Source organism: Gopherus evgoodei, chromosome 4, assembly GCF_007399415.2.
Source record: "Gopherus evgoodei ecotype Sinaloan lineage chromosome 4, rGopEvg1_v1.p, whole genome shotgun sequence".
Taxonomy (NCBI): Eukaryota; Metazoa; Chordata; order Testudines; family Testudinidae; genus Gopherus; species Gopherus evgoodei.
Window position 1 is genome coordinate 61,911,815 of NC_044325.1, and position 15,475 is coordinate 61,927,289.

Genomic DNA, 15,475 nt, shown 5'->3' on the forward strand with positions numbered 1-15,475 from the left:
CTCTACAATTCTAAAATAAGAAATTTACCAGCAATACAATTTTGAATTCTACCTATCTTTAACTTAAAATGAGGTAACACAAATGGCTACTGAAAGAGCCAGTAAATCAACTCCTCTTACACTTTCTATTAAATCAACTCTTTTTACACTTTTTAACTTAGACACTTAGAGCCTGATCCAGGTCCTACTGAAAACAATGGGAGCCCTTCCACAAACTTCAATGAGAGTCAAATCAAGTGCTCACAGAACATACTTTTGGAATACATGAGATGAGATCCTCACCACTGCTCTGGTCCCTTTAAGCCACATAAAATGGCTGGGATTGCAAGAAGGGGCCCTAAAAGGATTCCCTCAAGGCAGGCATTATGCTAAGGCCAGGGCTGGGGCAGGAAACTATGTGGTGGAGGGGCTGTATCACACAGTACTGAGCAGATTCTGCAGCCCACTGTCATACCTTAAACAGGTTCCAGGGTCTTCTCCAACCCCCAGAGCAGCTCAAGATCAGGAGGGCTTAAAGGGAGCTTAAAATTGCTGTAGCCCATCACCATGCACTGCGAGTTCTGTTCTGCATCTCTTGGAGTTGCAACATAGAACCTCACCCATGGAGATTAGGAAAAATAGAAGAAAGTAGGGTCAGTAAAATGGATACAAGAAGAGCTGATTCTGAGACTTTTACCTATGTTTGATCATAGAAACTGGCAACATCTTGGGTCTGAATTTATTGTTACATTTTATACACATTTTACATATAGTTATGACTTTAATAAAGATTGCTGGTATATTGTTGTGACAGATAGTTTGCCCCTTAAAAAGATATGAAAAGAAAGGAAAGGGGTCCCAGTCAATAAGGAATGAGCTGGGAGAAGGGGTCAGCATAAATGGTGCCTCCTTCTTCACAGCAGGGCAGGTGCCTTTGAAAGGGCCCAGTTGAGGAGAAAGCCCTGAAGCTGGCCTGAACCACAGTCCCAGGAAAGAGAGCTGTGGGAAACTTCTGCATTAAGGAGAAGTATAAAGGACAGTTTGGAAGATAGCCCCATTTGTGCCAGAGAAGCTGAGAAGGAGGCCTATTTGTATGACATTCTTCCTTTGGAGTTAAAAAAAACTAGACCCCTAAAGGGACGCTATACAATATACAAGCCCCACTGGATTTATTAAAACTCCCACTTGGGGAGACTGAAGTAGAGACACAATGGTGGCACTGCACTGGGCTGTCAGGGGACACTCCATGGGTGAGGCCACCCACTACAATTATATTTTAATCTATTGTTGTATTACCTCATGAATATTTTGTATGTATGAGATATTTTGATTTAATTTTTTATGCTCTCCAGAAATGTTCCTAGGCTGCTAGTCTCCATGATAACTTCACTGTTAGCCTTTAATTTTCGCATGTAATATATAAATCATGCATACAATGTGGCGGCCATGATCTGGAGTGGTTTGGGTCTGGTTCCTGAGCCCAACATTCACTAAACTGCTAACGAGACAAGTGGCACTTGATTATGGCACATATAATGCATCAGTTATGTAAATTCATAAGGTAAAACATACTGGGCTAGTTTCTGATCTGTTAAATCCATGTAAATCCCAAGTAAGTCAATGGAGTAACTCCACTTGCATTAACATTGGTAACACAGATTAGACTTTCAATATGTTTATTACTTTGAGTTCAGATTAGATCATGTATGACCTTTGCCATTACTGACTTTGTATCAGTACAACCAGAAGTTTCTTCTCAATGAATGGTGGAAGCCAGCATGATATTCTAAAAGAAAATTTATGCTTTTAGCTTGTGTTAACTGAACACTTGTCAATGTGATATATGTGGAGGTCACATTAAATTAATAGATTTCTTTGATGTAACCACCAAATTATCTTTGTTAGAACGACCATTTTTTTCCCTCAGAATCTTTAAAAAAATCACTTAAAAAAGTTCTTTCATTCTCACATAATAGTGAAAAGAAGATTGCCTCTTTAAGAAACCAAAAATTCAAGGGACGGAGTGGCGAGGGAGGGAGTGTGGACAAGGTAAATTTTTAATACCGTTATCTCAAACATAAAACAGCTGCTGTTTTCCACCCTACTGCTGGGCATTACCAGAAGGTTTCAGATTCCGTTATTATCATTCCAGGTCCTGCCTACCTTCTGTTACGTCCAACTTCTAAATTCTGTCTTCAGTTCTTGTTAAGACAAAACTCCCATTAAGGACTGTGGATCTGACTTTCAGTTACACTATTAGGCTTCTCTATACTGTTAAATTGGTGTAGAGGAGCTTTAGTGCAACTGAGAAGCAGACCCTAAGAACGGATTACAGAGACTGACTCTCTATGCAAATTAGTTATGTACCTCAACGGGAACCCAAGGCTACTCGCCACATGATTAAATTCTTATCTTCACCTATTGCTTAATCCTGCAAAGTGATGAGCACTCTAGCTCTAATCCAGCAAAGTACTTATGCACATACTTAACTATATGCATAGGAGTAGTCCTAATGATGTCAATTATTGTTTGTTTAAAAATAAGCAAATGATTATGCACTTTGTTGAATCAGGGACAGAGCCCTCACCACTTTACAGAATCCCGTCCGTACCACAAACAACTCCACTGCAGATAGGAACAGATGCGGTCAGATTTTAGCCATTTTTCTTCAAAACAGTTAAATGTATGCAAAAACAGAAAAAAATCGATTATTAGAATTGACATGTCATATTTTTACAAAGTTCATACTCAATTTTACTGAATTCAATACAACTTTGTGATTATGTCTACTACTATATGTTGAAAAAATGTACATTGCTGGTAAAACACTGAACAATATTATGTAAAATATTCACCAGAAACTCAATTAAAAGGAATATTTTCCCTTTAGAACTCAAACTGCAATGTGTGACAATAATAACTTTCTCTGTAAGAAGAAACTATTTCACAGTAATAATTATGGTACGCAGTGTATATATGCATGACGATTTCACTGCATTCAGAATCTGAAATGATCATATGTTAATGAAAAACACTGAAGTGTAGTTTACCAATGTTTTATAAAAATGACTGTAAGTTGGAGTATGTATATTACTCTGGTGCCACATCTTCAATCTTCAGATCATCTAAACAAAAGAAGAAATCATACATGAATTGCTTGAAGGCCAATAATATTCACAAGTATCAATGAAAAAAGTAGTAACTGATCATGATACACAATCTTCCTGAACACTAATAAGGCCAAAGAAAGCTGGGAATAAGAGCAGTCAATCATGCATAACTACTGATTGGACTCTGAACATTGAGAAATACCAACTTTTGATGTAAATGCCTGCATCTGTGGATAAGTTCGGCTTCTGTTTATCCCAATAGGCATCACATGTGCATCCAAGGGTATTTGACCATCTGCCTTTACCAGTTCTCGAGGGGAAGTAGCAACTTCACTCACCTCTCAACGATAACTGTAATCACTGTTCTCTTAAGGTAAGTGCTTTTTTAGCTCTGAAAGTAATTTTGCATCGTAGACCATGTTATAGACTCATAGACTCATAGACTCTAGGACTGGAAGGGACCTCGAGAGGTCATCAAGTCCAGTCCCCTGCCCTCATGGCAGGACCAAATACTGTCTAGACCATCCCTGATAGACATTTATCTAACCTACTCTTAAATATCTCCAGCGATGGAGATTCCACAACTTCCCTAGGCAATCTATTCCAGTGTTTAACTACCCTGACAGTTAGGAACTTTTTCCTAATGTCCAATCTAAATCTCCCTTGCTGCAGTTTAAGTCCATTGCTTCTTGTTCTACCATTGGAGGCCAAGGTGAACAAGTTTTCTCCCTCTTCCTGATGACACCCTTTTAGATATCTGAAAACTGCTATCAGGTCCCCTCTCAGTCTTCTCTTTTCCAAACTAAACAAACCCAATTCCTTCAGCCTTCCTTCATAGGTCATGTTCTCAAGACCTTTAATCATTCTTGTTGTTCTTCTCTGGACCCTCTCCAATTTCTCCACATCTTTCTTGAAATGTGGTGCCCAGAACTGGACACAATACTCCAGTTGAGGCCTAACCAGCGCAGAGTAAAGCGGAAGAATGACTTCTCGTGTCTTGTTTACAACACACCTGTTAATGCATCCCAGAATCATGTTTGCTTTTTTTGCAACAGTATCACACTGTTGTCTCATATTAAGCTTGTGGTCCACTATGACCCCTAGATCTCTTTCTGCCATACTCCTTCCTAGACAGTCTCTTCCCATTCTGTATGTGTGAAACTGATTGTTCCTTCCTAAGTGGAGCACTTTGCATTTATCTTTATTGAACTTCATCCTGTTTACCTCAGACCATTTCTCCAATTTGTCCAGATCATTTTGAATTTTGACCCTGTCCTCCAGAGCAGTTGCAATCCCTCCCAGTTTGGTATCGTCCGCAAACTTAATAAGCGTACTTTCTATGCCAACATCTAAATCGTTGATGAAGATATTGAACAGAACCGGTCCCAAAACAGACCCCTGCGGAACCCCACTTGTTATACCTTTCCAGCAGGATTGGGAGCCATTAACAACTACTCTCTGAGTATGGTTATCCAGCCAGTTATGCACCCACCTTATAGTAGCCCCATCTAAATTGTACTTTCCTAGCTTATCTATAAGAATATCATGCGAAACTGTATCAAATGCCTTACTAAAGTCTAGGTATATCACATCCACGGCTTCTCCCTTATCCACAAGGCTCGTTATTCTATCAAAGAATGCTATCAGATTAGTTTGACACGATTTGTTCTTTACAAATCCATGCTGGCTATTCCCTATCACCTTACCATCTTCCAAGTGTTTGCAGATGATTTCTTTGATTACCTGCTCCATTATCTTCCCTGGCACAGAAGTTAAACTAACTGGTCTGTAGTTTCCTGGGTTGTTTTTATTTCCCTTTTTATAGATGGGCACTATATTTGCCCCCTTCCAGTCTTCTGGAATCTCCCCCGTCTCCCATGATTTCCCAAAGATAATAGCTAGAGGCTCAGATACCTCCTCTATTAACTCCTTGAGTATTCTAGGATGCATTTCATCAGGCCCTGGTGACTTGCAGGCATCTAACTTTTCTAAGTGATTTTTTACTTGCTCTTTCCTTATTTTCTCTTCTAAACCTACCCTCTTCCCGTAAGCATTCACTATACTAGACATTCCTTCAGACTTCTCAGTGAAGACCGAAACAAAGAAGTCATTAAGCATCTCTGCCATTTCCAAGTCTCCCGTTACTGTTTCCCCCTCCTCATTGAGCAGTGGGCCTACCCTGTCCTTAGTCTTCCTCTTGCTTCTAATGTATTGATAAAAAGTCTTCTTGTTTCCCTTTATTCCCGTAGCTAGTTTGAGTTCATTTTGTGCCTTTGCTTTTCTAATCTTGCCTCTGCATTCCTGTGTTATTTGCCTATATTCATCCTTTGCCTATATTCATCCTTATGATGTATTTGAAATTAAAACTCATACCGTTTTGGAAATAAACAACTAGCTTTATATTTCTGAATTATTTGAAAGTGTAAGATTATCCACTACTTAACTTAAAACACCACAGACGATGTCCAAGCTCATGAACTAGATAGAGGTCTGAAATTTCAAAGAAGAAAATAGAAGGTTAGGCTGTAGAGCTCCAGTGACAGCTCTTTCTAGGTGAAAAGCTATCTCAAGAAATAGGCATCCAGAAGATAATCAGTATAAAGAGTTTGAGCAAGATAGCCGGTCACAAAGATTAATAATATAAAGAGAAATAAGTCTGGTATTATGTGACTGTAATCAATGTTAGGTGTTTTCTTTTTAATGCAGTTATGAAGGTACCTGTGTATTTATTTAGAAAGTCAGTGTTATCTAATCTTTATGTGTTTTTGATCACATGATCACATGGTCCTAGCAAACACTCCACCTCCCAGGACCACCATTTCCCTGAAACCATTGACTTTAATGGAGTTACTGTCAGCTGACCGGGATGAGGGTGGTCTAGCCTAGTGGTGGGAGCAAGATCAGGAACCAAGGACCAAGATCAGAGCCGGAGTCAGTTATCAGAAGCTAGAGCCAAGAGTCAAACCGGAGCTCAGGAACTGGAGCAAGAAGGGTAGCAATCAAGAAGGGATTCAAGGCAGGGACAGGACAGAGGAAAGGCTGGGTGCAAGGTAGAGGCAGCAGGAACAAAGTAACACAAACACAGTTGTGGGCATAAGCACTGAGCAGCCAATAAGCTGCTGCTGGCTTAAGAACCAGCCTACTGCCCGCTGCTGATAGCGTGACCAATCAGGCAGCCTGCTACAGGCCAGATATCTGGATGAGGCTGCCTGGAGACTAGACAGTTACTCAGAATTTACACAGTCATAGGAGAAAGCAGAATTTGGCCCATTTAGTTAATCTTCAACTTTCCTGCAGATCTGAAGACAACATTCTTCTTTTCATCAGTTCTAGCAGCAGGGGCCCTATGCATAGAAGTCAAATCCTGCCAGTTTTGGTTAGTTGTCTCTTTTCTTGCCTTACCTGACACTCTACGCACTCACTGAAAAAGTGAAATAATAAATTCTCTATTTTGTGCCATAAATGGCAATGGATGCTTGAGTATTAAGATCTGATAATTACTTGCAAGTCTGTTAACTGGATTCTTTTTAATAGCACTAAATGTGTAAATCTGGCTAGGATTCTTCACTCTTCTTGCAATGAAATTGTGTTTTTTAGGGAACTAAGTGATGCAGGAAGTTATAGTATCTCTTGAAGTTAAACATGTTCATTTACTTTTTTGATCATGAGAGACAGTGAGATGCAACAAGGTTCAAGATTTCTGTCTGAAAGCTAAGTAAATGGATGACACCTCAAATTCCTGCAGGGAGTTTAAGCTACCAATTTTTAATAAAATTTATCAGTGTGTCGATATTGCCATCTAAACTGAAAGGGATTAATAAACCAACCTTATGACAAAAGGCCAAATTCTTGGTTGATCAACTATAACCAAGTTTCATTCCCGCATCTGGGAGGCAGAATTTATCAGACACATTTCTCTATGAGGTGACATTCTGTTTTACTGTTTTCTTCCAGATATTGAAGGACCTCAAGTATTTATGACATAGTTTAAGATTTTCTCTGCATTCTACAGATCAAAACATGCTTCATGTCTTAACTCTTAGGGGATATAAATTGACATTGATGTAACTGATTATTCCTCAGCACAGAGTACTTCTAAAATATCACAGTAAGCACTAAAATATTACAGTAAGATATTGTAAAAGTCGTGGATCGCTGCAGTCTGTATTTCTGCCTGCTTCAAGGGAGCTGATACTGTAAGATACTAGCATGTAAGATTCACTTGCATGACAAAACAAGAAGCTCCACCGCAAATAGTAAGGAACAAGTGAAAAGCAGACATGAATCCCTATATATTTAAATAGAGATGAAGAAATATGAACAACTTCTGAGTTTTTCATTCTGTTTGCAGGATACTGTATAATATCTACTTCAGAAAGTGAATCTACAGGAATATATGTCAATACTCTAGAGTACATCCATTCTCCAAAGGACTGTATTTTCTTAAATAAGTTAAAGAAAAAAGATGTGATAAAAATTATCTTTTTGAGCTTTTGCAAGAACTTGGATAAGCTTTTCCCTTCTCAAATAAGCTAAGATAAAATAGACTTTCTTGCCTCCTGAGCTCTGAAAGTCTAGTGAACATCCCAAAGTGGACCTTAGAAGAGAAATCTTATCTCTGACAAAACAATACAGCCTTCAGTAGAAACGCTTGAGAGGTACAAATGTAAATACGGAAGGCCAATGCACATACCTTCTCCCAGAAGGTCTATAAGCCAATGCCCATGCTCAACTGGCCTTGTAGGAAAGAGTAGAAACACTGCTAACTTTCTAAATTGTCTGAGTCCAAAACATGGTCAAGGATTTTGTATCTTTCACAAAGACCCTATCTTTTAGAAAAGCATAATTACCACATACTAAGCTTCCACAATAATAGGAATTATAGTCATAGTACATTTAGCAGTACAGTACATGGCTAACTATATTAGGATTTTTTTCACGAAATTTATATATGCACAGTGTGCTTTAGTAAAATATATTAATGAGTCACGATAAATCTATTTTTTCTATCTTTGAGGTCAATGGATAACTCATGCATAATGGACCAAATCTTGGACTTCAATAGCTTTGTTGGATGGAGTTCAATCCAGCTGCAAGGCCCAGCTTGAATTGTGTCACCTACTCAGATTCTCAGAAATTAAATGTCCCAAAGAATAGTCCATGATTCAAAATCTCAGGCCTGAGTATTAGCTCTATTACACCAGCTTTACACTGGCATAATGCTTTACTTCAGTGTAACTTAAACAGTTACACTGAAGTAAAACCAGAGTAACAGAGTGAAGCATCAAGCTCCCACACCCAAACTACCACATATGATGTTCCAGAGGTGTTTTGAGATGATATCAAAGAAGACAATGCTAGCATTGAGAGAGAGAGGCTGGCTTCCTCCTCAGCTGAGCAAGAACTGGGGAAACTACATAATGGCCTGCAGATGCTCTGAAATAAAGCTATCAGCCATTCCCATAGTAGTTAGGAGTGTGTAAACATGCCTGACCTGCCTACAACCATGGCCATTAAGGTCTCACCACTACCTTCCCTTGGACTTGGGGCTATGTAGCTAACCAGTGAAGTGGTCTGGTAGAATTTTTCACTATGTTTCCTATTTCCAAAAAAGTAAAACATACAATTATCCTTAGTGTGGTTCTTGTATTAGGCGTAGTTTAAATATGTATACATAACATGATGCAATTATGAGGATGGCTCTTTTAAAAATAATTTAAAAACACAACCCTGGAGCTTGGAATAAAGGATTAAGAAATCTGTTTAAATAAACATGGGTTGAAACTTTGAAAAGAAATGTATTAGCCAGAGATTGGAATCCACAGGAGTCTCCAAGGGTCTAATTCCTACATTAGTCAACATAATTTATCACATTTAGCTACTGGAGTAATACTGGGCTCATCAATATAATATTGAATAATTTTACAACCTTGATAAAGGTTATGAACTTCCAGTCATGGCTATGAACAAATGTTATATCTATGCATGATTTGTCTTTGCAGGAATCACTTTAGTCTTTTGGATAAATAATGGGAACTTCTCTTTAATGTTATATATATAATCAATAATAAACTGACAAAAATAATTAAAATACCTCACATTTGTTTCTGAATTTTAAGTTCTATATGTATTTTAATGTCAGAATGGCACATCTGAAATACCCTCTATTGGCCTCAGTTTATGGGGAACTGGAAAATTGTTGTCAGTTATGAAAACTGATATTATAAATGTCTGAATTCTTTTTTGATACTTCCTTTCATTCTGCCCTACATGAGTCATATCCCCTTGTTCCAATCACCTGACCAGAACCAACGTGATGAGTCTAAGGCTTGGCCTACACTGGGGGGCCAGAGGAGGGGGGTTAGCTTTGGTCTAAGTTACACAACTTCTGCTATGAAAATAGCATAGCTGAAGTCGATGTACTTAGAGCTACTTACCATGGTGTCTTCACTGCAGTAGGTTGACTGCTGACGCTCCCCTGTTGACTTCACCTACACTTCTTGTTCCGGTGGAGTACCGGAGTTGATGGGAGAGCGCTCAGTGGTTGACTTATTGCGTCTTCACTAGATGCAATAAATCGACCCCCGCTGGATTGATCGCTCCAGAGGTAAGTGTAGACATGCCCAAAGACTCATGTGAAAGCAGGTAAGTGCGAAGAGGCTTTTCATCATGAAAAACTGAACCACAAAAGTTTGGGCAGAAAAATCTCTGCTACTTACCTACTTTCTTTCAACGTATTTGATAAACAAAACAGGTTGGTAAATAACTATGTGTACTTAAACTTTACATATTTTAAAGTGTATATAGCTGAGTATTATTCAACAATTAAAGAAACAAAGAATAAATACATCAGACAATGTTGTGCTGAGATAGTGAACTATCATGACACAAAGACCCTTATATTATTATAAAGGCTACATTTTAATATTTTTAGTAAAAGTCATGGACAGGTCACAGGCAGTAAACAAAAATTCATGGCCTGTGACCTGTCTATGACTCTTACTATATTCCCCTGACAGAAACTTGGGGGAGGGGGGTGCCTTGGTGGGGGGCGTGGCCCTGGGGCTGTCGCGAGTGCTGGGCAGGACAGCCCGGGAAGCACTGTGGGTACTGGGGAGGGAGATGCAGCTCGCGGCCACCACGGGTGTTGGGGGAGTCATGGCCCCAGGGGTGCCTCAGGTGCGGGGAGGGGTGTGCAGTTGGTGGGGCTGGAGCAGGCTCCCTACTCAGCTCTTGGGAAGTGGTGGCCCCAGCTCCTAGTTCCACATGCTGCCTCCACTCTGCCCCAAGCCCCAGATCTACAGCTCCCATTGGCTGGGAACTGCAGCCAATGAGAGCTGCAGGGGTGGTGCCTGCGGGCAGAGTCAGCACAAGAAGCTAGGAGCTGAGGGAGGGGAGTTGCTGTCACCCTTCCGTGGAGCTCCCCCCACCCCAAGTAAGCAACTCCAATCCCCAGTCCTGAGCCCTCCCCCCACTCAAACTCCTACTGCTGGGGGGTCAGGCCAAGACTGCCCCAGCAGCAGCCAATGTGCCTGACCCAAGGGCTGCCCAAGCTGCTCAGGCAGTCCCCGGCCCAGCCACACCAGCCGCAGCAGAAGTCATGGAGGTGACAGAAAGTTACGGAATCCGTGACCTGGTGACCTCCATAACAAACATGGAGCTTTAATTATTATGTAATAAATCTAATAAAATAATTCTGTAGATTTCAGCGCTTTAGCATGTGATTTTCTAAATGGGAAGATTACTTACCAGTGTTTGTTTTGTTAAGATCTCCTCTTTTCCCTACTCTGCAAGAAAGATACCTCAAATTAGGTTAGTATGGCTCCAATGTCCTATCAGGAAGCAGGAACTAAGTGAAATTGCCAGTCTCAGCCCTATCTAAGATGATGGATCATCTGCAAATTCTGTCACCTGTTTACCCCTTTTTCAAGATCATTTGTGAATATCTTCAACAGCACTGGTCCCAATACAAATCTCTGGGGGAAACCACTATTTACTCCTTCCGTTCTGAAAAATGACCATTTAATCCTACCCTTTGTTTCCTATCTTTTAACCAGTTACCAATCCAGGAGAGGATCTACCCTCTGAAAGTCCAAGTACACTCTATCCACTGGATCACCCTTGTCCACGTTTGTTGACCCATTCCCATCAAAGAATTCTAATAGATTCGTGTGGAACAATGTCTCTTTGCAAAAGCTGTGTTGACTCTTATCCAACAAATCGCGTATGTGTCTGATCATTCTGTTCTTAAAACTTTGTAAAGAAGGCTATTTGCTTCCTGACTTGTCATCTCTGTTTTGTCCTTCTCTGATTTCTTCTCTCTGTCATCCTTACACCTGTCATTATCGTATTTCTTTTGAGAAGGAAAGGGAAGAAAGATCTTGCAGAGTTGTTTCCCCAAGTTTACAGGATGAGGTGGTAAGATAAGACTGGGGTGTGGTAAGCAGGGTCTTATCTCTGCAGGCTCAGTTTCTGACAGTCTTTCTTACCTTCTCATTCCTGATATGTGGAATGATAACAGTATAATGTGAGGCATAATTTTTACAGAATGGGGGAAGCAGAATAATGTGCAGTCAAAGCAACCATTATAATCAGAGCTCAAAAATGCCACTGCAATAAGGAGGTGTGACGGTGCTCTGCTAAGTTATAGCTGAATCCAAATTTGGAAGTGATTAGATGTATAATGACAATAATTAGTAAACGATGAGGTCTAATTTAGTAAATTAAAGAGGATTTTGTTAAATTACAATATAACCAAACTATCTCCATTTATCACAGACTCTGTAACATTAACAATGTTTTACCAATCTAATGCCATTTTAAGCTAACAGTGATGTATAGATATGTGTCTAGCTGATTTATTAGAACACAGTTCTTTTTTAGAAAAAGAGGGGTGACTCGCACAGCTATTAGGCTAAAAATCTGAATTTGGATTTTTATTAAAATATCATAATACAAACATTTTGCATCAGTAAAAGAAATTAGAAAAGTGGACATACCTCAGATTTTATAGTAATATATAATATCTATTTAACTCTGCACGGGGTGATATGTACAAGTCTGTCTTTACTGAATGTAAACAACAAAAACCAATATATAGAATACCAATATGTATATTAGTATACTTTAATACCATGTGCATGCTGTCAGCATACAGGATTGAAATGCTGTAAGCAATTCTGATTAATTTTTCTTATATTTAGACCATGATATCATTTTATTTTATTTTTTAAGTATGGAGCTTGTCATATCAGAGAAGCAACTCAATAGATATATGGTGGGACTCATGTGAATTAGCCTGGAAACTACTATGAGAATATATGTTCTTCAGAAACAGAAAGGAAGTTCAATATGAAGAAAGGAAATAACAGGCTTTACTCGTATAAAAAATATTTCAGTGTATCTAGCATTATTTTCCCATTGACAGTATTAATCACAATCAACACTATCGAGTATCAGGGGGGAGCCGTGTTAGTCTATATCCACAAAAACAAGGAGTCTGGTGGCACCTTAAAGACTAACAGATTTATTTGGGCATAAGCTTTCTTCAGATGCATGGAGTGAAAGTTACAGATGCAGGCATTATATAATGACACATGAAGAGAAGAGAAGAGAGTACTCTTTGATACTATTGATAGGTATAATCAATATAAGAACATTCCAGGATTGTCTGAAGCGATAGAAACAGCTACAAGCATGATTGAGGGCTCTTTTTGTTTAGAATATCACCAGGTTGAATCCTCACTGGGTTTTGCAATCTGTTACCATCCAATTTTTAAATTCTTAGTTATTTTGACTTTATGAATGATACCCATGTGACAGCATGGGCTTTCAGCTACTAGTATTTCATAAAACTATTAATTTTGGGAGCAATTACATCAGGGCAAGAATTTTGAAAAACAGCTTGCGTGTGTTATTTTTGGCATGGTTTTATGCTTTATAAAAGTACTTTGTTGCCCTACCACTGTAATTGTACTGCATTAATGAATACCTTTGGTGAGAACCTGCTTCTTTTGTTCGTCTTAATCAAAAGCCTATTCTAAATGGTTAAGAGCCTCACCTCCTCTGGTCTGCAATGGTATGCTGGGAATGTCAGCCTCTGTGGATAGCTCATTGTTCATGCTGACGCAATAAAATAGTTCATCCAAGAAAGAGGGTTTTTTCAATCTTTCTGCACTGAGTGCTCTTGACGTAAAGTAATCTTCAGTATTATTCTTATTCTCCATCTCCCGTGAACTTTCTAGGTCATCAGGTTCTTCTGTTTGGGCCACAGAATCATTTGATAAATGACTAATGGCCAAAGCTTTACTGAGATAGTAGCCACAGGTTTCACCCTCTGCACTTTCACATATACTTTTATCTTCGATACCAGCCTTTTCCTGAGGTGTTAACATCCCCACACTATGGCCTTCATCTAACAGTTTGGATAGAGTAGACCTGGAGATTAGGGTGGAGTCTTGAGTTGTGTTACAAGAGGGATTTATTCCATCAGAAAGAGATTCCTGTAATTCTGGCACGGTAACATTGCTTATTGTTCTTGAGAACTGCATACATTCTTCCAGAAGAGTCACAAGCTGCTCTTCAGAGAGAGGAGGTAGTTCTTCAGGCTGGAAAAAACAAACAAAAATTTCTTCCTGTCAAAATATAACTATTAATAAAACCATCACAAAAGAGTTTGGCAGACACAAAAGAATGAATAGGACTCTTGAACATTGATGATATTATTTTGGGGGTTTCCTGAGTTTAAATATGCTTATATGTAATTATACTATTTATTAAACCATTCCAAAAGGTGTGAGATAGATTCGACACTGAAACTTGTTAAGGAGGCTGCTGTACACCAGGCACTTAATGGAGAGGCCTTTCATTTCACCTACAATCTCACACAAGACTTCGTATTATTAAAGATAAAAGCACAGTTGTTTACTTACTAAGTTAAACAGTTTGGTGACTTTTTAAAAATATAATATTTCCTTGTTGATTTCAGGGCTCCAGTCTCTTTCAATTATCAAGAGAAACAGAATACATAGCTGAAAGATCCATAGTAATTTGGATGATATATTTGGAGCTCTTACACCCACGTATCCCTTTTTCAGTCAATTTCTTATATTAACAATGAGGGGGCAGTTATGTTAGACAGGGCTTATGATGCAAAAGTTCAGTCATCACAACCTTTAATGCTCCTGTGTTACAGAGCAGAACAACACCACACACTGGTGTAAGGCAGGTACTGAAGAAGATTATCTTTTCCAGCTGAAACTACAGGGAGTTTATTAGGTAGCCAAAGTGTAGATACTCAAATCACAATTTGGCCAGAGTATCAGGGGTAACAAAATGTTACTTTTACAAAAAGTATAAGTTTTTTTTAAAGATCACAATTGATTAGGGCCTCAGTTTTACCTGACATCCAAACATAATGGGCCAGATGATCAACTGATGATTTCAATACAGCTACACCAATGTATACTGACCCACTACAAAACCTCCAACACCTCGATCCAGCATTGATCCAGCACTGACTCAGAGAACAGTGCCACCCACCAGCATCAGCACCATTTCCTGCAGTACCTGGCTTTTTTCTGTAGGACTCTTATCCAAGTACTGACCTAACATGACACTGCTTACTTTATGTGATGTGATGGATCACAGCCCAAAGGATTACATGTTAAAACTGCTTATTCATGTTTATGAATCGGAATAGCCTTCAGTCAGGAAGAAATGAATACTTCTTTATTAAATATGTTTGAGGTATTAAAAGTTTCAAGTTGACTCTACAAATCAACAAGTTAGAGATCGGGGTCGCTTCCAGTCATCACTCTACAGTGAGTGAGTTTTCAAATCTTAGTGTCCTTTAAAATATCAAATAGATAAAAAGGATGTGAAAAAGCTTGCATTATCAAGCCATCACCAGGTACTGAATGACAGACAGTATGAACTGAGTTTATTTGCAATGTCGCACAGAATCAACAGCAATGATGATGTCTGGGAAAATGCTTTTAAAAGAACAAAAGCCGATCTAAGATCCCATATCAGTAGCAGTTATAGGTAAAAAATCGTTCTAGCTAACCTAAAAGGTAAAAATCAGACATGAAAAAGAATCAGGAAGCTCAACATGTAAAGCTGTGTGTCAACCTAAAGATGTCAGAAAAAAAATATTCAAAGCAACAATCACTCTACTTGAGTTACAATTTATACGTATAGATTTCCAATATATTAACATACTAATGGGAACATAAAGATTAGATAACCTTTTAGTACTAAGCAAGAGTATTAATTCTTGCAAAGTCTTGTTTACAAATCTGCTGAGTGTTAATGCACAGTAATTATTAATAAGTCCAGTCCAGAGGATGATAAATATAAAGTAAAATTATAATGCCATTATATAA

At 38.8% G+C, this 15,475-nt stretch overlaps 1 protein-coding gene across 2 annotated transcripts in view; it reads right to left on the bottom strand.

The window, feature by feature from the left end:
- Positions 1-1,145: 1,145 nt before the first annotated feature.
- The window catches only part of FSIP1 (fibrous sheath interacting protein 1), a 176,854-nt gene continuing 162,524 nt past the window's right edge, over positions 1,146-15,475 (bottom strand). For both annotated transcript variants that reach the window (XM_030559426.1, XM_030559427.1), the window contains 2 exons: positions 13,150-13,696; positions 1,146-3,104 (listed from right to left, as the gene is read on the bottom strand). In XM_030559426.1, coding sequence (XP_030415286.1) covers positions 3,070-3,104; positions 13,150-13,696 — 582 coding nt within the window. In that variant the 3' untranslated portion in view covers positions 1,146-3,069. The remainder of the gene's footprint in view (positions 3,105-13,149; positions 13,697-15,475) is intronic.